At 42.9% G+C, this 26,995-nt stretch overlaps 1 protein-coding gene across 2 annotated transcripts in view; it reads right to left on the bottom strand.

Annotated features, from left to right (window-relative positions):
* Dock2 (dedicator of cytokinesis 2) overlaps window positions 1-26,995 on the bottom strand; it is a 414,772-nt gene that overhangs the window by 282,110 nt on the left and 105,667 nt on the right. For both annotated transcript variants that reach the window (XM_038325610.1, XM_038325611.1), the window contains exons 23-25: window positions 24,194-24,302; window positions 12,785-12,855; window positions 5,510-5,616 (exon numbers count right to left, since the gene is read on the bottom strand). In XM_038325610.1, the coding sequence (XP_038181538.1) occupies window positions 5,510-5,616; window positions 12,785-12,855; window positions 24,194-24,302 (287 nt within the window). The remainder of the gene's footprint in view (window positions 1-5,509; window positions 5,617-12,784; window positions 12,856-24,193; window positions 24,303-26,995) is intronic.

Genomic DNA, 26,995 nt, shown 5'->3' with positions numbered 1-26,995 from the left:
ATATGTAGGGCAGATGGGAAAGGAGGCCTGCCATATGGCTAGACTGGCTAGGTGTGGGGCGGAATCCCCCCCGCCAGACACACACACATACACATTTTCCTCTTGGCTAAAGCCTGATGCCAGCATGCTACTCAGACTGTCTGCTGCAGACGAGCTGCAGACTCACGCCCACCCCCTGCCCACATCTATCAGAGTGTGAAAGGCAACATTTGGAACAGAGGTGGCCGGGGAACAGTGAAAGAGACCAATGTCCTTTAGGGTGACTGGTAAGACGTGGTTTTGAGTGGAAAGGGAAGCACGTTTCACAAAAATAAACGTAAAAACGAAACATGGTCAAGTAGGAAAAGAAGATGGATTTTGATTTTCAAATGATGTGTGTTCTGAATCCACTTCTAAAACTTAGTAGCGGTGCAGAGGCAGTCTCCTTGTGTGTCCTTCCCATCCCACATTCCCTCCAATGAGGTAGACAATGTGGCTTTAGCCAGCACACTGTGGGTGGAATAGGCAAGTGTCACTGCAGGCTAAGATGGCTCCTTGTCATTCTGCCTGTCCTTCTGCCACCTTCCTGCTACGTATGATGTGTCAGGTACCAACTGACTTAACTTTCATGGGGACAAAGGCCTGTCACCTTCATCAGAAAGATAAAACTTCACAACGTTCAACCCACTGGGATTTGGGGAGAGACTTGTTACCCCAGAACCACATTGCTCAAAACCCTAAAATACCAATAGATAGTATATCCTTTGGTCTCATTATCATATAAATGTCCCAATTTTCTAGGCTTCAGATAACCCAAATGTAAGTCAAGGATGATAATGCATTAATCAAGTTATAAGACTATGATATAAAATTCTTGTTCTAAGTAGTACCTGATGCTTACCTGACTTTTAAAGCACAGAAGTGAGTGAGTGTGTGTGTGTGTGTGTGTGTGTGTGTGTGTGTGTATGGTATGTAGATGGTGGACTTATGTGTAGCACATGTGTGCAGGCACTTTTGGGTCCCCCTGGAGCTGGAGTTATAGGTGGTGGTGAGCCACCTGACATGGGTGCTGGGAGCCAAACCTGGGTCCTCTGGAAGAGCAGTAAGCACTCTTGAATGTTACGTCATCTCTCCAGCCTCCATAGCTGGCGTTCACTTGCTATGACTCTCCAGTAGGATGTTGTTGGCACTGTTATTATCCTAAGGTTATTGCAATCATACAACAGACATAGCAGATACTTTTTAATAAGTAGCCAGCCCATCTTGGGATGTGTGTATGTGTGCGTGTGTGTGTGCACACACTCGCACACCATTTTGTCTCTAAAGAAACTGAAGCTCAAAAAGACTGTTCATTCAAAACAACACAGCAAGCAAGCAAATCCGGCCAGGACCCAGAGACAAAGGTGTTTAAAACCAAACTCTCTTATTCTCAGTGATAGTCACAACCACATTTTTCTGACATGAAACTGGAGGCTCAGAACGTTTTACCAGCCAAGTGAAAGACCTTCCGCCTTGCCAAGGCTATAGTGGGGTGATGATTAGGAAGTGTCTGTGACATTGGGCACAAATGTTCTTATTTCTCCCTATACCCCCAAAGTCACCTAGCCAGTGTGCATTGTGACTTGAGAACATGGCAGCTCAAGACACTTGGCAAAGGACAGTGATGGGACTCAAAGGCAGCTGCCCCACAGTGGACAACTAGGTGTCTTGTGTTCTCCATTCTGCCTCTCCAGGAGTTCCCAGTAAGAAGACCCAAAGACTGAAGCTTACAACCCTTGACCCATCTGCTCCCTGCCTCTCCCTTGGCTGTTTGGGAGAAGGTATCAGTGTGGAAACTCAAGCAGTTCACACTAACCAGATGGGGCATGTGACCAGCCCTAGAGTCAATGGTGGCCTGCCTGAGAGATTAGTTTTGCCCTGTCAGAGCCACCACTCCAAGGCACAGATGGTTGGCTTTCCCACAGACCCTTGCAAGTTGTCCAGGTGGACCGGACCACTTCTCCTCCCCTCACACCCTCAGGCAAGTCTGAACTTGTGTAGAAGAAAATGCAAATCAGGATCCTGGGTCCTCCTGCTGCTGCAGTAAAGCACTAATAGGGAGACAGTCGTGCACAGTGGTCATAGCATGGGACTCCGCCTTCCTCATGCCCAGAGTGACAAGCCTTATGATGCTACTTAGTCTACATAACAGCTCAGTAGGACCTGGGAGAGCAGTCCTGCTGTACAGATGAGGAGATTAAAATTCCTAAAGTTCACTAAAATTAAGTGAGCTACTCAAGGACGTAGGTCAAGTAAATTGAGGCTAATGGAGATTCATTCATTCTCCATAAAACACAGTAGAGAGGGTCTTATGTGTATACTTTAAAGGAATCTTAAGGGACAATAAAGGGCAGTAAGGGATCTGAATATGATCCAAGCATGTTATATTCAGGTATGAAAATGCCACGATAAAGCCTATTTCACACAATTGATGTATGTTTTTAAAGGGGCGGAGTCCTCTGTAGTAAACCATCCGAGAGAATGGCTGCCAAGTGTCCCAAGTGTCCCAAACTACGTGGCTATGTGATGTGAGGCAAGAAAGTCAGGACAGAAGATGGGATAATGCCAGAAGAAGAATAGATACCCACAACTCTAACCCTGCTTGTTCTGACCCTGCACCGAGTCCTTTAAAAGGCTTGCAGTCAGTACCTTACAAGACTGAGTTTTGAGACAGGTATTATTTTTATTATTCCCAATTGACAGATAAGCTAATGGAGGACCAGAGAGGTTAAGAAAAGCACCCATAGTCACACAGCTGATAAGTGAGTGAGCCAGAATAAAACTGTGGTCTAAGTGTGACCCACGAGCCGGCGCTGCCCCCACTGCAATCTCTCAGTCCTCCACAGGACCCAATAACGAAATGTGTCAAATCTCAGCAAAAGGCTTTAAAACCTTCTAACTCCTCTGCTTGGTGGCCTTACAAATGCTCCAGACGGCAGGTACAAGCTAATGCCACTGATAATACTCGAGGCGATTTTGCACATCTGGCAGTTAAATGAGTGAAGCTCAAAGCAAATCGCATCCCCATGGCGTAGGACACTCCACAGGGTGAATAATGGGGATTTCATTACAGCTCCAATGGCAGATAATAAAACTCACCTTATTTAGGGCTTGAAAGAGAGATGCTCACCAAAGAGCAATGGACCCCAGGAAAGCTCCCATGAATTCACCCTCGATTCATTTTGAACTTGAGAACATGAGACGCCTGGGAGGCGAAGCTTCCCTCCTGACTTCCTTTGTTAATAGGGTTCACTTAGCCGATGCATCCTGGGAGAAGCATTGCCAGAAGACTTGGCGTAAGAGCCCACTGTTTTCATTCGTGAGCTGAGAATGGATGGACTAACCATTCTTTGATACTCCAGAAAATGGAGCCCGCAAAGAACAGTTGGGTTTTCAAGGTAAGTCTTTTATAATTTTATAAGGTAAGTATGCAGCTCCAGGGCTGTCCCCTCTGACACTTGGCATTAATCCGAGCATTTTGACTGAATTTAAACCTTACATGCACAGCAGGATAGGTGAGCAGCTCTCTAGGCTGCCTGGTGATTCTGTGAACTCTTAGGGGACCCCACCTGGCCCAGGAGATGAGGCTCCTGTAAAGAAACTAGCCTCCCTCCACAAGGCTGCTGCAACTGATGCCGCGTGCCAAGCTTAGACTCTTGCTGGCACTCCACCTGTGCTCTGTGCTGAGAAGGCCCCAGTGATGGAAGCTCTGAATGGGCAGGAAAGCCAAGTAGTCCACTTTCAGCCTCCCCTGCAGAGCTATCTATGAGCAGTGAATGCCATTCTTGCCATGTCTCTCAGCCTGGATTCAAGTTCTCTCCACAGTGATACCCCACACAAAGTCCTGCTAGGATCTGCCAGGACAGAAAGGGTTAGGCATATCTCAAAACCTTCAAAGCAAGGACAGCTGACACATTTGGATATGGAGCTAGAGTTTTTCAATACACGGGAGTCTCCCTTTGAAGAGTCAGTTACAGATGAGGCACAACTATGAGACCCCCATCTCTCTTCACTGCATAAGCGATATGTGTCTTGTTTTAGTCTGTGGCCACAGACTAAATGTCTAATCTGTCTAAATGTCGGGAAGCGACCGACACACAGGAACATGCTTTCTTTTAATCTTCCCGCAAGTCCAGGCAGGCTGTTGGAAGAACAATTGTGCACGTACCTTGTTAGCCGGACACTGGGGAGAAAATCAAGTTTACAGTGAAGTGTTTCCTGAATAGTTCTGTGATTATGAGATCATTTGCATAAACGTTCAAGCTTTGGTCCCTGAATAAATTCCAGTTGGGTAACAGCTGACGCCCCCCCCCCCCCATATTTGAAGGCCTCTTGTCTCTTTCATGGTTTGCTTCTGGTTTTAGAATTGACATCAGTGTGTGGACAGAGGACTTGAAAACCAGAAAGGGCTGGTCTTAGGGCACAGAAGACAATGATGACTTCTAAAGTTTTTGTTTTTGTTGTCGTTATTTTTCTACAGAGAAGGAAGAATAAAGAAAGAAGAAATGCGGGGTTTCTGGATAGACAAAGCATTTACGTGAAGCAGAATGTATGACTGGTTTAGTGTGACCCAGAAACGCTGCTGGAGAAGACATATGGGATGAAAGTGAGCTTCTAACCCTCACACTGTCACCTCTGGAAGGACTGCCGGAGTCACCAGCTACAAAACAAGGGAGCCCCCGTCCCTTCACAGTGCCTGTTAGATAACATGATGGAACAGAATCAATGACCGCAACTTTGCCTAAATCTTCTCTTCTTCCTTGATCTCCCCAAATTATCATTAAAGGAAAAGGCAAAGGATGGTTTCATGAGACACAGTCATTTGAGAGATATAGTAAAGGCGAGAGAGTGTGTGTATGTGCAAATGGATTCTATTCTACATCCCAGGAGCAAACACAAGAAGCTGGGAGCTACAGCACCCCTTCCAAGAAGGAACTGTCCAGGGTCTGAAGGACCCTTTTTTTTTTAATGTGACACTTTTCATGCTTCAAATTTGATCGTGTAGATGCCTTACCTATTCAAGAATAATTTGCACTTCTAAAAGCTCAAAAATGCTGCTAATTCCTACTTAATCAGGCTCACCGAGATGGGTCCAGAAATTTGCATTTCAACAAGCTCTCCACTTTATTCTGACACACTCAAGATCTGGAGAACTGCTCAGCTAAAGGTTCTTTCTATTTAAAGAGACTTTGCCCACCTCCCTCCAAGTAAAAGACAGCAGTAACAGATGACACAGGGAAAACTGGCACTAGGCGGGTAATGCCAAACTTCTCAACTCATTAAATTGTCTCAAGAAAAATGAGCAATACAGCTTAAGCTTTCTTAAAAATCAATGCAGATTCTAATATCTAAACTGTTCACTGCTTTTTACACCTCTGGAAGAAGAAGCCTGCTAACGAAGAGGCACTATAATGCCTTAATGCCTGACAGCTTGGCTTTCCAGCCCCAGACTCCCAGAGAGGGCCAACCCATCAGGAGGCCCCATGCTCACCTTGCTTTTTGAAGAGGTTGCTCTGCACAATCTCATTCATTGACTGAACCTTCTGCTTCTGCAGCTTCACAGGAGGAATACAGGTGTAGAACTCATACAGGAGCTGGCTGAGGACAAGAAAAATAGGATTGGCAGAGATTAGACCCAAGCCACGCACCTCATGTCACTGAAGTTCCAACTTGGGCGGTTAGTGCCCTAGGGCCAGAATTGGCATCGCTGAGCCTTTCTTATGCTTCCAAATCCTGGCAGGGCACCAGGTGGACAGTGACCCTTCAGTGAACAAGCTGATGTTAGCATTGAATAGTAATAGCACTCAAACAGATGTGAAAATCTGAAAACAACACCATTAGCTCTGAGCGCTTACTGTGTAGCAGATGTGTGCTTTACACAAACATTTACCCTGTGTCACGAACCTTCTAACACTATGATGTTAGGAAACGGTATCCCAATGTTTATATTTTACCTATTTACTACTTGGGGGAGGGGGGTTGAGGCAAGTTCTCTTCATGTAGTAGAGGCTGGCTCTGATCCCATGATTCTTCTATGTTAGCATGCATGCTGAGATTACTGGGGAGGACACTATATTAGGCTGACAAATGTGGAGAACTAAGGTTAGAAAGGTCAATTAACTTTCCCAAGGTCATGCCAGTAAGGCAGCAAAGAAACAAGCATTGAAAACCAAGTTCTGATTTTTTTTTACAAAGTCTGACACATCACTTTGTGTTTTGAGGCAGGACCAAGGTCCTCCCCACTATATACAGGCTGAGCAAGGTATCCTTCCAAAAAGGATGAGCTCCAAAATGCCAGTTCAAGCACTAGGGATAAATCCTGGCCCCACAGACTGTCCAAGCCTCACAACTGTCCCCCACATTCAGTGGGCCTAATTTGGTCCTGTGCAGGTTCCCTCACTATCAGTCCAGAGTCAGTGAGCTCTCACTAGCTCAGGTCAGCTGTTTCTGTGGGCATCGCCATCATGGTCATGACCCCTTTGCCCTCTCTTGAACTGGTCTCCAGAAGCTCGGCCCAATGCTTAGCTGTGGATCTCTGTATCTGCTTCCATCAGTTGCTGGACGAAGGTTCTATGATGACAATTAAGGTAGTCATCAATCTGATTACAGGGGAAGGCTAGTTCAAGCACCCTGTCCACTATTGCTTAGGGTCTTAGTTGGGGTCAATTTTATGAATTCCTGAGAAATTCCCTGGTGCCATGTTTCTTGCTAGCCCCATAATGGCTCCCTCAATTAAGATATCTCTTTCCTTGCTCTCCCTCTCTGTCTCTCTGTCCTTCCCCCATCTCAACCATCCTGTTCCCTTATGTTCCTCTTCCCCTTCTGTTCTCCCTTCACCCCCTCCCAATTTTCTCAGGAGTTCGTGTCTAATTCTTCTTCCCAGGGCATCCATGTATGTCTCTCTTAGGGTTCTCCTTGTTACCTAGCTTCTCTGGGGTTGTGGATTTTATAGTCTCATTATCCTTTACTTTATGTCTAATATCCACTTATGAGTGAGTACATACTATATTTGTTTTTCTGTGTCTGGGTTACCTCATTCAGGATGGCTTTTTCTAATTCCATCCATTTGCATGCAAATTTCAAGATGTCATTGTTTTTTACCATTGAGTAGTACTCCATTGTGTAAATGTACCACATTTTTCTTTGTTCATTCTTCAGTTGAGAAGCACCTAGGTTGTTTCCAGGTTCTGGCTATTACAAATAATGCTACTATGAACACAGTTGAGCAAATGTCCTTGTGATATGAACGTGTATCTTTTGGGTATATGCCCAAGGGTGGTATTGCTGGGTCTTGAGGTAGATTGATACCCAATTTTCTGAGAAACTGCCATACCGATTTCCAAAGTGGCTGTACAAGTTTGCATTCCCACCAGCAATGGATGCGTGTTCCCCTTATTCCATATCCTCTCATAAGCTATCATCAGTGTTTTTTATCTTAGCTATTATAACAGGTATAAGATGGCATCTCAGAGTTGTTTTGATTTGCATTTCTCTGATGGTTAAGGATGTTGAGCAATTCCTTAACTGTCCCTTAGCCATTTGTAGTTCTTCTGTTGGAGAATTCTGATTAGCTCTATATGCCATTTTATTGCATTATTTAGTATTTTGATGTCTAGTTTCTGAGTTCTTTGCGTATTTTGGAGATCAGTCCTCTGTCCAATGCAGGGTAAGTGAAGATATTGTCCTATTATGTAGGCTTCTGTTTTGTCTTGTTGACTGTGTTCTTTGCCTTACAAAGAACGCTTCTCATTTTCTGGAGCTCCCATTTATTAATTGTATATCTCAGTGTCTGTGCTACTGGGGTTATATTTAAGGAAGTGGTCTCCTGTGCCCATGCGTTCAAGGCTACTTCCCCCTTTCTCTTCAGTGAGGTTCAGTGTGACCATATTTATCTTGAGGTCTTTGATCCTTTTGGGCTTGAGTTTTGTACATGGGATAGATATGGATCTATTTGCAGTCTTCTACATGGTGACATCCAATTATGTCAACAAACACTATTTGTCGAAGATGCTTTCTTTTTTCCATTATATAATTTTAGCTTCTTTGTAAAAAATTAGGTATTCATAGGTGTCTGGATTAATATCAGGGTCTTCAGTTTGATTCCATTGGTCCACGTGTCTGTTTTTATGACAATACCAAGCTGTTTTTATTACTATAGCTCTAGAGTAGAGCTTGAAGTCAGGGATGGTAATACTTCTGGAGGTTACTTTCTTATACATGACTGATTTGGCTATCCTGGGTTTTTTGTTTTTTCATATGAAGTTGAGTATTGTTCTTTTAAGGTTTGTAAATAATGGTGTTACGATTTTGATGGGGATTGAATTTAATATAGATTGCTTTTGGTAAAATTGCCATTTTTATTATGTTGATATTACCTATACAAGAGAATGGGAGATCTCTATTTTCTGATATCTTTTCAATTTCTTTCTTCAAAGATTTAAAGTTGTTCTTTTTGTATAGGTCTTTCACTTTTTGGTTAGTTTTACCCCAAGGTATTTTATGTTATTTGTGGCTATTGTAAAGGGTGGTGTTTCTAGAATTCTTCCTCAGCCCTTTTGCCATCTGTATATAGGACGGCTACTGATTTCTTTGAGTCAATGTCATATCCTGCCACAATACTGAAGGTGTTTACTAGTTGTAGAAGTTCCCTGGTAGAATTTTGGTGGTCATTTATGTAAACTATCATATCTTCAAAAAGCAAGTTTGACTTCTTCCTTTCTAATTTGTATCCCCTAGATTTTTGTTGTCTTATTCTAGCTAGAACTTCAAGTACTATACTGAATAGATATGGAGAGATTGGACAGCCTTGTCTTACTACTGATTTTAGTGGAATCACTTTTGAGATTCTCTTCATTTAATTTGATGTTGGATGTCAGTTTTTTGTATATTGCTTTTATCATATTTAGATACATTGCTTGTATCCCTGATCGCTAGTGAGATGATCATGTTTTTTTTTCTTTCAGTTTATTTATATGGTGGATTACATTAACAGATTTTCATATGTTGAACTATTCCTGCATCTCTGGAATAAAGCTGACTTGATTATGGCGGATGATTTTTTGATGTGTTCTTGGATTCGGTTTGCCAGTATTTTATTGAGCATTTTTGCATCAATGTTCATGAGGGAGATTGGTCTGTAATTTTCTTAGTTGAGTCTTTGTGTGATTTGGGTATCAGGGTAACTGAGTCTGGTTTATAAAAAAAAGCTTGGTAACATTTCTTCTGTTTCTATTGTGTAAAACAATTTCAGGAGTATAGGTACTAGCTCTTCATAAAGTTCTGGTAGAATTCAGCACTGAAACCATCTGGCTCTGGATGTTTTTGTTGGGAGACTTTTGATGACTGCTTCCATATCCTTAGGAGTTATAGGTCTATCTTAATTGTCTATTGGGTCTTGATTTAGTTTTGGTATGTGGTACCTATTCAAAAAATTGTCCATTTCTTTTAGATTTTTCTAATTTTGTGGAGTATAGGTTTTCAAAGCATGACCTGATGATTCTTTGTATTTCCCCTGTGTCTGTTATCTCCCTCTTTTCACTTCTAATTTTGTTAATTTGGATATTCTCTCTTCCTTCTGGTTAGTTTGGATAAGGGTTTGTTATCTTCTTTTTTTTTTTTTCTCAAAGAACCAGCTCTTTGATCCATTGATTTTTTTTATTGTTCTCTTTGTTTCTTATTCATTTCAGCCCTTAATTTGATTATTTCCTGGCATCTACCCCTCCTGGGTGAGTCTGTTTCTTTTCGCTCTAGAGTTTTCAGGTGTGCTGTCAAGTCACTAGTGTGAGATTTCTCCATTTTCTTTATGTAGGCACTTAGTGCTATAAACTTTTCTCTTAGCACTGCTTTCATAGTGTCCCATAGGTTTGGGTATTTTGTGCATTTATTTTCATTGAATTCTAGGAAGTCTTTATTTCTTTTTGACCCAGGGGTGAGTCAGTTGAGCACTGTTCAATTTTCATGAGTTTGTAGGCTTTCTGCAATTAGTGTTGTTGTCGAATTCTAGCCTTAAGCCATGATGATCCAATAAGATACAGGGGTTTTTATTCCCCCAATTTTTTGGTATCTGTTGAGCTTTGCTTTGTGACTGTGTATGTGATCAATTTTAGAAAAGGTTCCATGAGATGTTGAAAAGAAGGTATATTATTTTGTGTTTGGGTGAAATGTTCTATAGATGTCTATTAAGTCCATTTGAGTCATGGCATCTGTTAGTTCTCTTATTTCTGTTACGATTCTGTCTGGCAGACCTGTCCATTGGTAAGACTGGGGTGTTGACATTTCCTACTATTAGTGTGTGGGGTTTGATGTGAATTTAAGTTTTAGCAATGTTTATTTTACAGATGTGAGTATTCTTCTATTTGGAGCATAATGTTTCAGAATGGAGATTTCTTCATCTTGATGGATTTTTTTCCTGTGATGAGTATGAAGTGTCTTTCTCTGTCTCTTTTGATTGATTTCTATTTTGTTAGATACCTTCTTGTTTTTCAGGTCCATTTGATTGGAAAATCTTTTCCCAACCTTTTACTCTGAGATAATGTCTGTTTCTGAGGTTAAGGTGTGTTTTTTGTATGCAGCAGATGGATGGATCCTGTTTCTGTATCTGTTACCTGTGTCTTTTTATAGGTGAATGAAGTCCATTGCCTTTAAGAGATATTAATGACCTGTGATTCTTTATTCCTGTTATTTTTCAGTGGTAGTGTTTGTGTGTTTCCCTTTTTGGTGGTCTGTTGGTGTGCGATGTGAAATTATCTGTTACCTGTGTTTTTTTGTGTGCAGCTAACTTCCTTGGGTTGGAGTTGGTTCCTTCTAGTACTTTCTATAAGGCTGGATTTATGGATAGGTATGTCTAATCTGGTTTTGTCATGAACTATCTTGTTTTATCCATCTGTTGTGATTGAAAGCTTTGGTGGGTATTATAATATGGGTTTGCATCTGTGGTCTGTTAGTGTCTGCAGCAATCTGCCCAAGGCCTTCTGGCTTTCAGAGTTTCCATTGAGAAGTCGGGTGTAATTCTGGTGGGTCTGCCTTTGGTCTTTATCTTTTTAGCTCTTAATATTCTTTTTTTATTCTTTATGTTTAGTGTTTTGATTATTATATGGCATGAGGTCTTTTTTCTCATCCTGTCTATTTGGTGTTCTGCAAGCTTCTTGTACCTTCATAAGCATAACCTTCTTTAGGTTGGGAACGTTTTCCCCTATGATTTTGATGAATATGTTTTCTGTGCCTTCAATATGGAGTTATTCTCCCTTTTCTATCCCTAGTATTTTTAGGTTGGTCTTTTTATGGTGTCCCAGATTTCCTGGATGCTTTGTGTTAAGTATTTGTTGGATTCAACATTTTCTTTGACTGCTGAAGATGCAATAGAGGAAATAGATTCAACTCCCAAGATTCTCTCTTCCATCTCTTGTAATCTGTTGGCTAGGCTTGCATTCATAATGAGTTCCTGCTCATTATCAATATTTTTCATTTCCAGAATGTCCTCAGTTTGTGTTTTCTCAATGGACTCTCTTTCATTTTTCAAGTCTTGAACTATTTAAACTCTTTGATTCACCTGTTTGATTGTGGGGTGGTCTTTTTTGGTGGGGGGTTTCTTGGCTTTCTTTAAAAGATTTATTGATTTCATCCAAGTTTTTTGGTCTTTTCCTCCATTTCTTTTAGGAAATTTTTTTATTTCTTCTTTAAGGGTTTCTACCATCTTCATAAAGTTATATTTAAGGTCTATTTCTTCTGTTTCTTCTGGGTTAGGATGTTCAGGTCTTCCTGTTGTAGGACTTCTAGGTTCTGGTGTTGCCACATTGCTCTTTATGTTGTTGAGTGTGTTCTTACACTGTTGTCTATCTTTTCCTCCAGTGGGCCCAGGTGGGACCTGGGCTTCAGGGGGTTCTTCTTTCTCCATTTGGATGCATCTGGGACCTGTGCTTTAGGTGGTCATTCTTCTTCCAGGTGCATGCAGGTCCCTGACTCTAGTTGGTGCTGATATGGTTCTGGGGCTCCTCCAGGTGTAGGCAGAGGGGGCATTCTGGGCCAAGACTCCTTTGGTCACCCATGCAGTGAGGTGAGGGGAGGCTGCTCTGGGGTCTCTGGTGTTTGGTGGGTGGGGGTTGGGCATGGGATGTGCCTCCCTGGGCTAGGGCCTAGAAAGCAGGGTCCTCCAACTGGGAACTCAGACACTCACCTCTCCAGGGGAAGTCTGTGTCAAGGCTCTAGGGGTCACAGATGCCTTTTTTAAAAAATTGTATCATTCTTACGAGAAGTACTTCAACCAACTAGCTACATCGCTAAACCATCTTATTTTAAAATGTCTGATACCTAGCAACCCTTTATAGTAACTCTCAAAATCAAAAGGGGGTCCTTAGTATTTTTCAGAAGGCTATGAAAAAGTTGTGGGGTTGGAACCAGCACAGGACACCAGAAAGGAGATATCTTTTTCCCACCAGAAATTTAACATCACCTTCCCTCAACTATAGCTCTTATCTGTTCCCTGTAGTCATTCACCCCCTAATATTAGTAAAAATTTACATAGTGTGCAATGGGAGTATGCAGAGAAGTAGACTATAATGAGCCAGACTTGGTGACTGTTGCCATGACACAGTCTAATGAAGGTCAGTATGTAACATCAAACAAATGAATCAATATAAATGCAATAGATGTGATGCATGCAGAGAGTTTCAGACAATCATGGCAAGGGGTAGAAGAAGAAAGCAGGGAGTGGGAGGAGTTATCCCTGGTGTGACTGCAGAGCTGGGGAGAGACCACCACAAGCTCTCACCTGAGCAACTTGGCATCAAAGACTGTTTCCACATCGTGAAGGACCGACGGGATGTATTTCAGAGCCGCCACCTGGTGGAACATGAAAGAAACAGGAGTGATGTCCACACCCCACACCTCTGTGCTGTTGCGCGAGACCCCTTGTGACAGGAGGCAGATCAGAGAATGACCCTGCATCCCAGACTCTTCGATAATCACTCAAGGCTCCAGGGGCTGTGCACTCCTTTGTGCACACAAGAGAACTCACAGGCGAGGAGGATGGCTCATCCAGTAAACAAGTTCCTACACAAATGTAGCCAAGTTCAGGTCCCCAACGCTTAGCTCTACCCTAGCACTGAGAACCGGAAAACCAGGAGATGCCAGAACCTCAATGTCTAATCTACCAGTGAGCTCTGACTTTCATTGAGATCCTCTGTTCTAGTGATAAAAACACTGGCCAGAAACGACTTATGGGGTTTATTTCACCCTGCCAGTATGGTGCATTATTGAAGCAGAAGCCACGATAGACGAGGCTTGTTGGCTCACTCGCACTCATTGGTTAGCTGGCTTTCTTACATAGTCCAGAACCACCCGCCCAGGGAATGGTACTGCCAACAGCAGACTGGGCCCTACTGTTATGTAAGTTAACAGTCAAGCCCACCCACAGACCAATCTGATCTGGGCAATTCCTCAATCAAGACTTCCCTTCTCTGCCGACTCTCAGTGTGTCAAGCCCACAATTAAAGCTAACTCGAATGAACCCTGTCACAAAAATAAGGTGAAGGGCAAAAGAGGAAGCCACTGAAGTCAAACCCTGTCCTCCACAAGTGCTCTTGCACATGTACACACACATGCACACACATGTGAACACACACGTGAACACACATGCACACACACAGGGGAATCACAACTTAAAAACACAGAAATGTGAGTAAAATGTTGGAAGCACCTTGGCTCGCTGATTGGATTCTGCTTCCATACCTTTTTAGCCATGTAACTTTGGACAAAGACATCTTTACTGTCTCAATTTCTGTATGTTTGTGAGGCATCAAAGCTGGGCATAAAGCATATTTGGGGTGTTTAATAATGGACACCTCTCTTACAAGGTGATGTGCTTGAACTGATTTGCTGGTGGCTAGGGTGTTTGAATGGAGATATGTGTATTTTCTCTCTGTAGTTGCTATAGTGGACAGAAAACAGTTCACGTGTTAATAATATGTTTTGACCCAGTGGCTGGGCTAAGAAAACTGGACAGGAAGATGGATTTTCTTTTCCTCTCTTTATCCAGTGGTATGAACCATTTCCCATCCCCTGGAAGGAATACAGTTTGCTTAGCAGTGGGCAATCTACAATTTCAGTAGGAGCCATAGGTCATATAGAGGGAGCATAATGACTAAGGAGCTAGTGGAAGGGTGTGTTCTTATTTCCTCTGTGCTCTTCATGATACCAAAATATGTCATCCTTCTGTAATCACTCTAGAATAAACATAACGACGATTATTTTCTTCAAGAATATCTTGGGATGGGAAAAGTGGTTGAGTGGGTACACCACCATGCCTGATAGCCTGCGTTCCATTCCCTAAGTCTGCATAGTGTAAGACGAGAACCAACTCCCACAAGTTGTCCTCTGACATGCATACTTGAACCAAGGTATGTGCACACATGTGCACACAAGCACACACAAATAAAAATATGATTTAAAAAATTTACCCCTAGATATATGCAAATGAGATTCTTAAATAATGACTGACTTTTCTGAGAATTTCTATTGGGGCAAATACTGTGCTGAACACTGCAAATATATTATCATCTCAATCACAGCCCTACAGGAGTTGTGGGGTTTTCAAAGACAAGGAAACCTGATTGCAACAAGATTTGGCAACTTGCTGCAGGTTACTATGGAGTCAGGGTTTAGACTCAGGCAGCTACTCCAAGAGGCACTTCTGTGACCCCTGAATGCCATAGCCCCTTACTCACACAACAGCCCCAGTCCAGCCCTTCATCCTTTTCTCCCTGATTATAATTTCTAAAAGTCAGTACTACATTTTAGTTGTAAAAGAAAATCACACAAAATAAGGGTGAAAATTGCCTCTCAAATCCCCATCTTCATCTTAGCTCCAGTCTCTGTGCCCCAGAAGAAAACAGTTAACATCACAGTGAGTTTTCTTCTGCTCTTCTTGAACACATATGAACACATGTATACGTGTGTGTATATGTACATGTGTGTATATGTGTGTACATGTATACATATATATACATATGTATACACACATATACATATATATGTATATAATTTCTACTAGATCCTTAGCATGCTGTGTCTTGAAGGACATTCTCTTAATTTCTGACCCCCATTCACAAACCCGAATGGGTACACCATGCTTCCTTCACCTTTCCATGCTCGTGGATTAGGTTATTTCCATTTTCCTAATTATAAAAACCACACTAAGGAGACACAGTTAATATCTGAAAAACTGTACACAACCCTATAAGGATTCCTGTAGAACAGATTGCTTGAAGACAAATTATTGCATCAAACTTCATATGCATATAAATTTTAGATCTTGCCAAATCATCTTGAAAGAGGCAGTAAGCAATTTCTCTTTACTGCTTCTCTATTTCCCCAAGTCCTTGCTAACACTGAATGTGCAATCTTCGCAATGTGATGAACAACTCAACACTGTAATTTTGAATGTCTTTGGTTACCAGTGCTGTCAGCCATCCTTTCTATATTTAATAAATACCTGTATTAACTAACCTTCTTGTTCACATCTTTTCCCCTAATCTTTCAGGTGATCCTTTTTCTTACTTGATTACAGAATTCTCTATTCATCAACATTAGCCTTTTTATAGTAATACATTTTGCCGGAGTTTTCTCTGGCTTTTCCTGGTGTCTGATAAGTATATTTTAGCTTTGTTTATCATATCTTTTATTGCACAGAGATATTCTAAATTTGCTTGTTGTCATGCATGTGTTAGATGCTGTTCTTTAAATTTATTAAATCTGCAGTCTAGAAATCATTCTTTCTTTCAACTCTAGATCATAAGCAGCAGCAGCCAATGTTTTAATCTATGCCTTCATGGGCATTCATACCCAACAAGATGGTGTTAGGTGTTCTAGAGAAATGGGAAGTTTGTAATCAGGCCATTTTAAGAAATAGTGGTGAAGACAATTATAAATTGGGGAGATTCTTGTTGTTTTCAACAACTACAGAGTTTTCTAGGGCTTTAATGTGCTCTGAATCATCATGACATATTTCTAGGCAGTCACAGGTACACAGGACATTACAATCCAGTTGGTCAAGGACCATCTTGATCAGGAAGCACCAAGCAGATGTAGGAAAATTCAATGTCCTCAGGACCCAGCATGCAAGACATAGGTGTGATGGAAATCTCACGGTGTACTGGAAGTGATGAGCTGTTCTTACTCAGTTGTTATGATGCTGTGTTAGCAAATGGGACCTGTCTGTAGGTCACATTCTCTCAGAATATAAAGAGACCCTCAAACCGTGGCTATAACCCAAGAAACACTTGTCTAAGCACATCAAGAGAACAGTTCCTTTGTTCAATATTAGGTCCAAGAACACAGAACCCACAGAGACCTGGTTATAGATCCCATCTCTCCAGCTGACCCCTGCATTAGATTGGGTCCATTTCACATGCCCAAGTGTCGACATCATCAGGTGCAGTAAAGGAGGATGACGTCATTTAAAGCACATTCTTATGATGCTCAGCACACCCGCCCCGCTAAGGTCAACCAAATCTCCCATGTACTGCCCTCATTCTCCAGTGCCTAGATGCAATACAATGTGACTTAGCATAGTTAAGACACAAAACCCTCAGCAAGTTGAGGAAAGCCAGGATTAGAGTGTCTATGGTAGGGCTCTGGCTTTGGGAAGCTAGGCCTCCCTTCAGATCTGTGAAGTCATTCAACAGTGTCTGCATCTCTGGGAGTTGACATGAACCCAAACATCTCTACACAGGCACTCTCTCAGGAATAGCAAGCAAGGTTTATCTGAAGGAGCCTACCTCCTGATCTCCCAACTCTGGGCTAGTAAGAAATTCAAACAAGTTGTGTAGCTGCCGCCTCTGATTCAGAGGATGCTTTTTAACACAGTGGGAAGGTAGGAAAGCTCACCTGGTCCAGACAGCCCCACTGAGAAAAGGCAAGCATGCAGTTCTCTTGTCTGGTGAGAAGAGCCTACTTGAGAAATTGGCCAAAGCTACTGTGATGGTTTAAAAGAAAATGGCCCCCAAAGGGAGTGGCACTAATGGGAGGTGTCGCCTTGTTGGAGTAGGTGTGGTCTTATCAGAGGAACTGTGTCACTGTGGAGGGGGGCTTTGAGGTGTCATCTAAGCTCAAGATACCACCCAGTGTCTCAGTTTACTCCTATTGCCTTCTGATCAAGATGAAGTCATCACCATGTTTGCCTGCATGCTGCCATGCTCCCTGCCATGATGATAACGGGTTAAACTTTTGAAACTGTAAGCCACCAACTCAATTAAATGTTTTCCTTTATAAGAGTTACCGTGTTCTGGTGTCCCTTCACAGTAATAGAAACCCTAACTAAGACAGCTACTGTCCAACCTAGCATTAATCACAAGAACCCTGTATGTAGTCTTCCTTTGAAATATCTGAGCTGACTACAGCAGCTGACTACTACCAACAACAACTCCTAGAATGAAACAGGCCAGTCACATAGTTTATTGGAGATATTTACCTGTTGTGTGTCTGAGGCCTGGAAACTGGACACAGACTGGCCTTGTAGATAGGCTAGCCACCCAGGTCTGGCACAGCTTAACTGTAACTTACTGCTGCTGCCCTTACATCTACTGTTACACATCAAATGTTATTGTAGAGTTTTTACTTCCATTCCGTAGTATATGCTCCTATATTGCTACATTATTTTAAATATACATGCACACATAGATATGGTACCGATGTACTCATGTAATAGAATTATTATTCATAGGGTTTCCAAGTAGGAACCATTACTGGAAAGTTCCTAGGTACCACATACCTTACATGAAATATCTTGTTTGATTTAATAACTATTCTGAGCAGAAGAATACTGTCATCCCAGTTTACCAGTGAGGAAACTGTGGTACATAGACGCTAAAAAAAAAAAAAAAAAATTGACAGAAGTCAAATAGTTACAAGTCAGGATGTGTTTCAGATGGCCCAGCTGACTCTTAACCAGCATGCTCTCCTATTGTCCTTTAAGCTGAATGAAAGGCCTCTGTCTCGGCAAACTAGGGCATTTCTGTAGGGTGTAGAAGGGTGATTTGGGAAAGAAATGGATTAAAACTACTATCTATTTTGCCCATTTTCTGTTTTGAACAGAAGTACAGTTTTACTGACATTCCTTAAGTCAATGACCCTCCTCATCACCTGTGTATATAGACATCGGGAAAACTTTAACCAGATCAGTAAGTAATCTCATGGAAACAATTGAAGTTCCTTCCTTCCTCTGTCAAAGGCCAGATTCAACCCTTGAGAAGAGACCTGTACCCAGCCCCAACACAATGCTTGTCTGTCTCAGATAGAAGGCATAGGAAGATGCTGGAAATTGGTGCTCTCTAGATCAGTGGTTCTCAACCTTCCTAATGCTGAGACCCTTTAATACAGGTCCTCATGTTGTGGCGACCCCAACCATAAAATTATTTTTGTTGCTATATCATAACTGTAACTTTGCTACTCTTACTAACCATAATGTAAATACCTGATATATGGGATATTTGATATGTGACCCCCAAAGGAGTCAAGGCCCACAGGTTCAGCTATGAACTAGAACTCATCGAATCACCTTGGGTCGGGGAGGAAAGAGTGGAAACAGTACCAAACAATCGATCTCCAAACTCTGAGGGGGCTTGTATGTTGAGTGTTTCCAGGTATATATTAATTCTACCCCCACTCCAAGTGGCTACCATTGCTACCAACAGATACGGCGTTTTTTTCTGAATAAGACATGTGTATGAGGAATATACAATTACAGAACATCATTCTCACTCTGTTGCCACGGGTGTTTCAAGCAAATACTAGTCCCTCTCTGCCAAGTTTTAATCCTTTTAGTTTAGCCAGAAGACAGTCGAGGTCCATGGAAATAGGAGACACAGTGTCACAGGAATTCACTACAGCATGGCTGCATGAAGGCCGCTTCCTTGGAGATTCTGAACTGTCTTGGGGGAAAGCAGATGCACCGCTGCCTCAAGATTTGTTCATTGCTGCAGTCCTTGGGTGTGAATCCAGGCTGTATACAATTAGAGCTGAGGCTCCTGGTCATCACCAAATAACCTCCAAACAACAGTGTCCATTCATAAGCAGAATCTATTTCGTGGTTTAGACACTGAGAAGACCAGAGAACTTCAACATGAGTTTTTCCATCTTTTCTACAACTCGATATCACGTTGGCCCCCAGGATTGGCAGGAATCAAAAGGACTCAGTACTTAAAGTAGCAGGGTATAGGCTAATGATGTAGCCCAGAGATAGATTCCTTGCCTACTATGGGCAAGACCAAGATTTGATCCTGAGCATGATAGGGAGGGGGAGGAGAAGTAGAAGCAACCAAAGCCACAGTAGCAGCATGAAAAGGTAGACTGACTTCAAATTCAACAGGTCTACAGCTTTATTCTGTGCTCCTATTACCTGACCAGCAAAAAAAAAATGAAGAGAACACAGTTGCCTAACCATTTAGTGTTGGCATGAAGATCACATTTACAAAACAAACAAACAAACAAAACCAGAGATACTAGTATCACTCCAGCTATTTTTTGTTTTGTTTTGCTTTTGTTTGTTTGTTTGTTTTTGTTTTTGTTTTCCAAGACAGGGTTTCTCTGTAGCTTTGGATCCTGTCCTGGAACTAGCTCTTGTAGACCAGGCTGGCCTCGAACTCACAGAGATCCGCCTGCCTCTGCCTCCTGAGTGCTGGGATTAAAGGCGTGCGCCACCACCACCCAGCTTTCACTCCAGCTTTTTGATTGGGATAAATTTTTATAACTACCTGCTACAAAATCAGTCATTTCCAAACATTACCCCAAGTGGTAATGGAAACATGTGGTTGAAGAAATAGGACAAATTTAAATAATCACTTGAAGATTCAAAGAAAAAAAATCCTGTTTTTTTTTTTTTTTTCTGTTAATACAGAATCTCATCCCCCTTGCTCTGGGAATCCAGGATGTAATCTGTGGGCCACATCACAGGAATGAGCGATTACTGGCCTGTTAATTTGGACATCCAGGTGTTTTATACCAATTAAAAGGGGAAATAAAGCTATTCTAAAGCAGCTTGCCTTCATGACTGGACATCTGACCGTCTTTCTCTTGTGTACCTTTATCTGTCTTTTGTCAAAAGATTTGGATCTTTAATGGAGCTGGTCTAGCCTACATTGATGGTGGCTGAGAAATCAAACTCAGCTTTGCTGCGGCTTTCATTCAAATCCGAGAACAAGTCTCTCATAGCTGTGGTTAAGTTACTCAGCCTCTCCGAGTCTTCCTTTCCGCATCTTCAAAGCCGAGATAGAATATTTACGTTGCAAGGTGTTGTTGCAAAGATCAAAGGAACTAACAATATCTGTAAAGTCTCTACTTAATAACATGGCATGTAACAAGTGATACCAAACACAAAAGGGAGACAGGAGCCTGTTTTTACCTTGTTGTTCATTCTACCAATAGGTGTTTGAGCGTTGACTGTTGCCAGCTGCTGGTGAACGCCCCCACCTTTCTGGGCACTCCAACAGCTGTCAGCATGAATGCCAGAAAGACATGCCAGAGAGCATGGCATTGCAAACCAGCTATTCACTTCATTCTGCTGGTACCATCACACCGGGTATTATGCAGTATCATGAACGTCGAGGAAAAGGTGACAGTCGCCTGCTCAGTTATTGCCGTGTTCCCTGCGCTCGGTGCAGCTACATGTAGATCATGAGTGTGGACTGTGGAGTCTGTCCATCTGCCCTCCGTGTCACTGACCCTTAAGACACAGCTTGTGCACACCGAGACTTCTGAACACATGACCGATTAATGAAAACACTCAGAAGGCTTTGGCCCAAATCATTCCCGTGGTACAGAGAACATTGACTTCAGAGTCAGGAGGCCTTGATGGCATTAAATACTAGCTCACCCGCCTACCACTTTGGGCAGGTCTAATTTGGGGCAAACTTATTAATTTATAAGCCTCTGTGAACACTGGGGACCATGGTTCCCTGCAGATTTCTGATTAGATTAATAACACTGTACGTGAAGAGCCCAGCTCGACACCAGGCATATATTAGGTACCCAAGCTCTGGAAGGCATTTGCTTTGTTTTTCTTTTTTCTTCTTTTTTTTTTTTTCTATTCTGAACAACTGGCTTTAACGTCATGGTTTTGAGTGAGTTGTTGCCATGCCAACAAAGAATAAAGAAAACCACAGAAAACACCTCACAAAGCCAGATGAGCCTTCAGAACAGAAAATAACTTGCTTAGGCCCCAACACTCACAATGGACAAAGCCAAGGTTTGAACTAGACCCTCTTCACTTATAACTAAGGCAATCTTGAACAAGGGATTCTGCCCTAAGCAGCTACCTAGGTGCAAAGTGTTCAGTTTGGAGCAGAAATGGAAATGATAAGCATTCTCATATAGACTTGCCTGTGGGCCAACAGGAGAGAAGCAATTCCTCAACCGAGATTCCCTATGCCTAGATAACTCTATGTCAAGGTGACCAAAACTAGCCAGCACAATGACTAACAATTATTTGCTAAATTAACTTAATTGCTAGAGGATGTAACAAGCCTGAATTTCGTGTTTTCTACAGATTACTCCCTTTAACCCTACAAAAAAATCCTCGCAGTGCGGTTTGACTTATTTTACAAAAGGAAAAATTGAGGCCTAGAAAACGAGGTGATATGCTTATTAACACTAAAGGGAACATGGCCATGTGTGGAAGACTGACTTCCCACTAAGGCTTCTCAGCATCAAAGTCACAGCGCACCCCTGTACTGTGAAGGCCATAGACTGTAGAAGATTCCTTGTGTAGGGTTTGCCAGCATGATCTTGACCTCCCGCCTGTGTTTAGCCCATTCCTCACTCCGTAAAACAGGCTTACGTTGTCTTCCCATGCTACTGCTCTTAATATTTGAGAGGACTCTAAATCCCTCCTAATAACTTTTCAGGGGCCATATAAATAGCAGGAAAGTACCTTTGACTTTATGCAAATCCCCAAAGCTAAATTTGGCCATTGGAGCAAATTTTAAAACGAGATAAAGCCCCATTTGCATGGCGCAGGGGTGGAAGTCTCGAGAAGAAACCAGCATAATCAGGAAGAGTAAGACTTTTCTAACAGTTTTCCCGGACAATAAGAACCGGACTCAAATGACTTATGCACAAACCGTAGCAATCACATTAGTTTCACACGGTTGTACGGCATCGTATAATCTGTTCTTTTGCAGAGATTGTTTCTTGCATCTTCCTCAAAGAGTGCAGTGTTCTATATGAAGAATCAGAGGCTGAGAAGTTGCATGATCTACATAATAAATAGTCCATACAATCCATGAAGAACATTCCCCTTAACCCAGGCTCCTGATAGATAAATGCGCACTCCGCGCTCGACGCTCCCTGACTACGTCATTTCTTTCTTCTTCCTTCTTTCCCTACCCTACTCTTTTCTTTTCTCCCCCCACAAAATACCTGCAGTTCATCACAGGGAAACGGGTGTAAAAACTGGACAAAATAGCTCTAGGATGGCCTCCTTCTCTGTCTTCTTGGCACATCTACCTATCTGGGCCTCGGCTCCATTCTACTGTCCTTCAGAGAGCTCTCTCTCTCTCTCTCTCTCTCTCTCTCTCTCTCTCTCTCTCTCTCTCTCTCTCTCTCTGCTCATCTCTGCTTGAAGATTCTCTCGTGGGAACTGGTCACCCTTGCCCCTCTCTGGTTACCTCTCCTGCTGCTCTTACCACTGTGCAGCCTCTGGATGATACAGGCCAGGTGGGAGCCAGGCCCACCCATGCCTCATTTCAGGCTACCCCTGTCATAGTAGTTTCAGGAATATAGAAACTATGTTTTTAAAGCAGCAAGGAGAATATCGGGAAGGCATTTTCAAAGCTGGCAAAAGGAAAAGGGGGGTGAAAAATGTAAAGTCAGTAGTCCTAACTAACTCCAAGGACATCGTATCTATGGCGGGCACTGAATGAATGGTGTCAATTGCATGGTTGAATGCAATTGTTGGAGCTTTGTTTTAAATGCTGGGCAAGAAGATCTAACACAGGCCAACCCACTTGCCGGAAATGAAGATTCAAGGAAGGCTGTCACCCGGCTGGACTGCAGCTCCCACACTGATGCTGTGCATTCCTTCATCCCCGTTCATCCCACCACCTTTTATTCAGTACCCACATCAGGACCCTCAGAAGCGCTGAGGATATGAGGATGCATGACTTGGGGACCTCTCTAACATTCACAGATTCTCAATTTTCATTAAATCCAAAGAAACCAATAGGTCAGTGATTCCCAAACTTTTCTTCATGCTAAAAATCTCCTAGGGAGTTTTCTAACCATCACCACCCCCATTATCCTAGCCACAGTCTGTACCAATTAAATAAGAAAACCCAATGATGATAATGAGGCATCTAAAATTATTAATGGTCTTATGTGCAAAGTTTGGTGCTCAAGGCACCAGCAGCAAGGCTCCCCAGGCAGATGTTACCTCTGTCTCGTCACCTCCTTACTCCCTGGATGATCCTTTGTTAATAATTCCAGCCAGAGATGAGGCGATCCTGGGCAGGCATCGTGGCTATTTAAATTAGCAACTAAAAGGATAATGTAGGTTTTGTTTGTTTTGTTTTAGAAGCAATCTGCATTAACTCATCGATCCAGATAAACGTGTTTGGGTTTTCTATTCAGAAAACATCGAGCTAGCCTCCACCCCAGCTCCAGTCCTTAGGAGTTAAGGCTGTGAAACTTCAATCACAGTTGCTAATTTTTCCCCAACACAGAGAGAGCTTTCAAGGTTTCAACAGATTTGTATAGTGTATGGGTGAGTACCAGGAACCTCTGTTAGATGACCCATTCTCTACCTTAGCCGTTGGGAAGACTCTTTAATCCCAAGAGGATACCTGAGTTGATGGCGATGAGAACTAAAAGCAGATTATTGGTGCCCCAGTGAAAAAAGACCGCACACTTCCAGCCTCACCATTGGAAGAGGCCAGGTTTAGCTTCTTTCTATTGAGATAGCAAAAGCTTCAGAGTTATTTCAAAGGGAAATACTGACACATCCATGGGAAACAAGCGATACCTTAGTTTCCTTCCATCAGCGAAGTCCCTAGTCCTCACAATCCTAAAAGCACATTGCCGGTTCAGCCCTTCAACTGACATCAGACAAAAGCATACATTTCTGAGCATGTGGCCAACATTGGGTAGCCAAGGGCAAACACGGAGGCATCGTTCCGTCGCATGAACCAACCTGCAGAAGGATGGTGGTTTTATATTGGCTTTTCATCAGGTTGTTGATGGATTCAAAGAGCCGTCTCATAGATTCTTCAAACTCCATCTGTTCTTTGCCTTCATAAAGCCTGTAAGAAGACACATCTGGGTCATTCTCAAGCCAGTTGGCCAGACTTCTAAAAGTGTGCACCAGCCACAACCTTCCTTTCCAATGTGGGAGATGAGGGCTTGTGGGGAGAGTGAGGAGCTGATGCTGTAGCTGACACAGGGAGAAGCCTCAGGTGCTCCGTGCTAACAGGCACCTTTGGACCCACAGAGTGTTATCAACCTGTCCTCTTCCATCTTCTTTTTTCTTTGAAAAAACACAAAGAAAGGATGCTCTCTGAGATGTAGACCTTGGGTTTTCAGTCTTTTGGAAACCCCAGGGAAAAAACACTTTCAAGTGTGCTGTCCTTTCTACTTAGCCACCCACCATCTGCTGGTCACTTGAACTCCCACAGCCTGTCCTGGGGTCATGGCCAATGCTCTCCTGTCCCCTCAATTCAGAAGAACACTTATTACCTATTTCAACTCGCATTCCTCTGATTATAAAGATCCTTTATTGTCATTGTAAAACCTAATGTTAACATAACAGGAAAATACAATTTCCAAAACATACCCTGGTTCACCTAACCAAGGAGATCAGCTTCTAAGAGCATGGTGGTGTTTGTCCTTCCAAGGACTCGCTCGGGTCCTCTCCTAATATAAACATGGGCTGCTGCCTGGAAGCCATTCCCTCACAGAGCCTGAGCCCCTTCCCACAGCCCCGCTAAGCCCACGGCTTCTCCAAACAAGCTTTTATCAGCAAGCATGCAATATCCACAGGCTAATCTGTGGCATCCAGTGTGAAGCGCACACAAGAGCACTCTTGTCCTCGGCTCAGATAAAGAGTGCCTCTCCTGTCACAGCCCACACGTCAGGAACCAGCCTGAGCCTGTTCTGGTAAAGGTGCTTTCCTGAGATAAAGCACTGACACACTTAAATGGGTTTGTTTGCTCCCCTTCCCCAACAGGCCAGCCAATCACAGCCACTTCACTACTGTCTCCTCGTGAGATCTCCAGCTAATCTCACGTTCTTTCTACCTTCCTCTGGCTCTCTGCCTCAGCTTGCCATCTTCAGCCTCCCTCCCTCCCTCCCTCCCTCCCTCTCTCTGTCTCTGTCTCTCTCTCTCTCTATCTCTCTCTCTCTGTCTCTCTCTCTCTCTCTGTCTCTGTCTCTATCTCTCTCTCTGTCTCTCTCTATCTCTCTCTCTGTCTCTCTCTCTCTGTCTCTCTCTCTCTCTCTGTCTCTCTCTCTCTCTCTCTCTCTCTCTCTCTCTCTCTGGGTCTGGGTCTTGTCTGTCCTCCCCTCTGCCCCTTTGATTCTAATGACATCACTCTTTTGCTGTCTTCATCGTCTTTCTTCCTCACTTCCTCCCCTACTGGCCCATCTCTTACTCTTTCCCCTGCTAATAGATGTCTGGAAAGCATCAATATATCAATGTGGCTCTTTCTGGTTTGTGGCATTGAGTTTGTCCACTCCCTCCCAGACTCATTAAACCTACTGATTGGCTGCCCAGGATTTCTGCACAGATGTCTTCTCTCTGAATAAGGCATCCTGTTTTTGTATATTTGAATGAGTGGTGGAAGTGGTTTTGAACAGGCTCTGCTCACAGAGATGGTGTCCAGCCACAGTTTTCTCTGCTGGATAACCTACCCATCCTCCCTCTACCCTCCATAACTGAGAGGTCACATTGGAATTCTTCCCTCTACCTGTGGGATTTGGCATTTTTATTTAAAAGGAAAACATTATCATTGGTCTTATTAGGGCTGGAGAAAGAACTCAGTGGCTAAGAGCACTTGCTGCTCTTGCAGGACTTAGGTTCAGTTCCCAGCAATCATAATTAAATAAAACAAATACATCTGAAAGTTCAGTTCCAGGTGATCCGATATCTTCTCCTGATCCCTGGTGACACTGCGCACATGTGGTATACTAACATACATGCAGACAGAATACTCATACACATAACATAAAAATAACTCTATTCTTAAATGGGTTTTGTTGAACCATCCTAACAGCAGGACTGCAGGGTTTGGAATGCTTACAATCTCCCCTGAAGAGATCCTGAAGACCATCCTGGGTCCCGGTTGCACTGCATCTTCTTAAATCTATCTGAGTTTTGTAAGCTGTACAACTGCCTGTAAGGTAAACTTCCTTCTTTGCATAGACCAGCCCCAACTTCTCTGTAGTCAGACCTTCACAGAGTACAGCTTTTCTTGTAGCTCCCAGAGCATGGGTTCAAAGTCAAGAATTGTTGGGAAGTCTAGTAAGCTGTTAGTCCATGCCCCCAACCGGACCAATGAAGAGACAGGAGACCAGAGGGGAGAAGTGACTCAGAATCACTGTCTTCTAAATATTCTTTCACCAAGGTGGGAAGGACAAGAGACTTGCACAGCAAACTGAGGACTTGCCCCTGATCGCTGCCTTTGTAGGACACTGGATTTAGTTTCTACCTGCACAAGATACAATTTGCTCTAGATCACAGGGTGTACACAGAGAGTGAACCAGGACTCAGCACTATTCTCCTATGCTCTGGGACTCTAAAAGGGAAAGGCAGGTGATGCTAATCCCACGAAGCATAGACTTGGGGTCCCTGCCTCAGCTTTCTTCTTTTACATATGTCTAAGTTAAGTGTTTATGTACCCAAGCCAGGGCTAAAAATAGGTACTGTGCCTACCTGGCTTCCACGGAGGATAGAGAGTGATACACATCAATTCAGGTGACAGCTGAGATGGGTGACCTT

Source organism: Arvicola amphibius, chromosome 4, assembly GCF_903992535.2.
Source record: "Arvicola amphibius chromosome 4, mArvAmp1.2, whole genome shotgun sequence".
Taxonomy (NCBI): domain Eukaryota; kingdom Metazoa; phylum Chordata; class Mammalia; order Rodentia; family Cricetidae; genus Arvicola; species Arvicola amphibius.
Note: the sequence above shows the minus strand (reverse complement) of the source record. Positions and strands in the feature narration are given on the sequence as shown.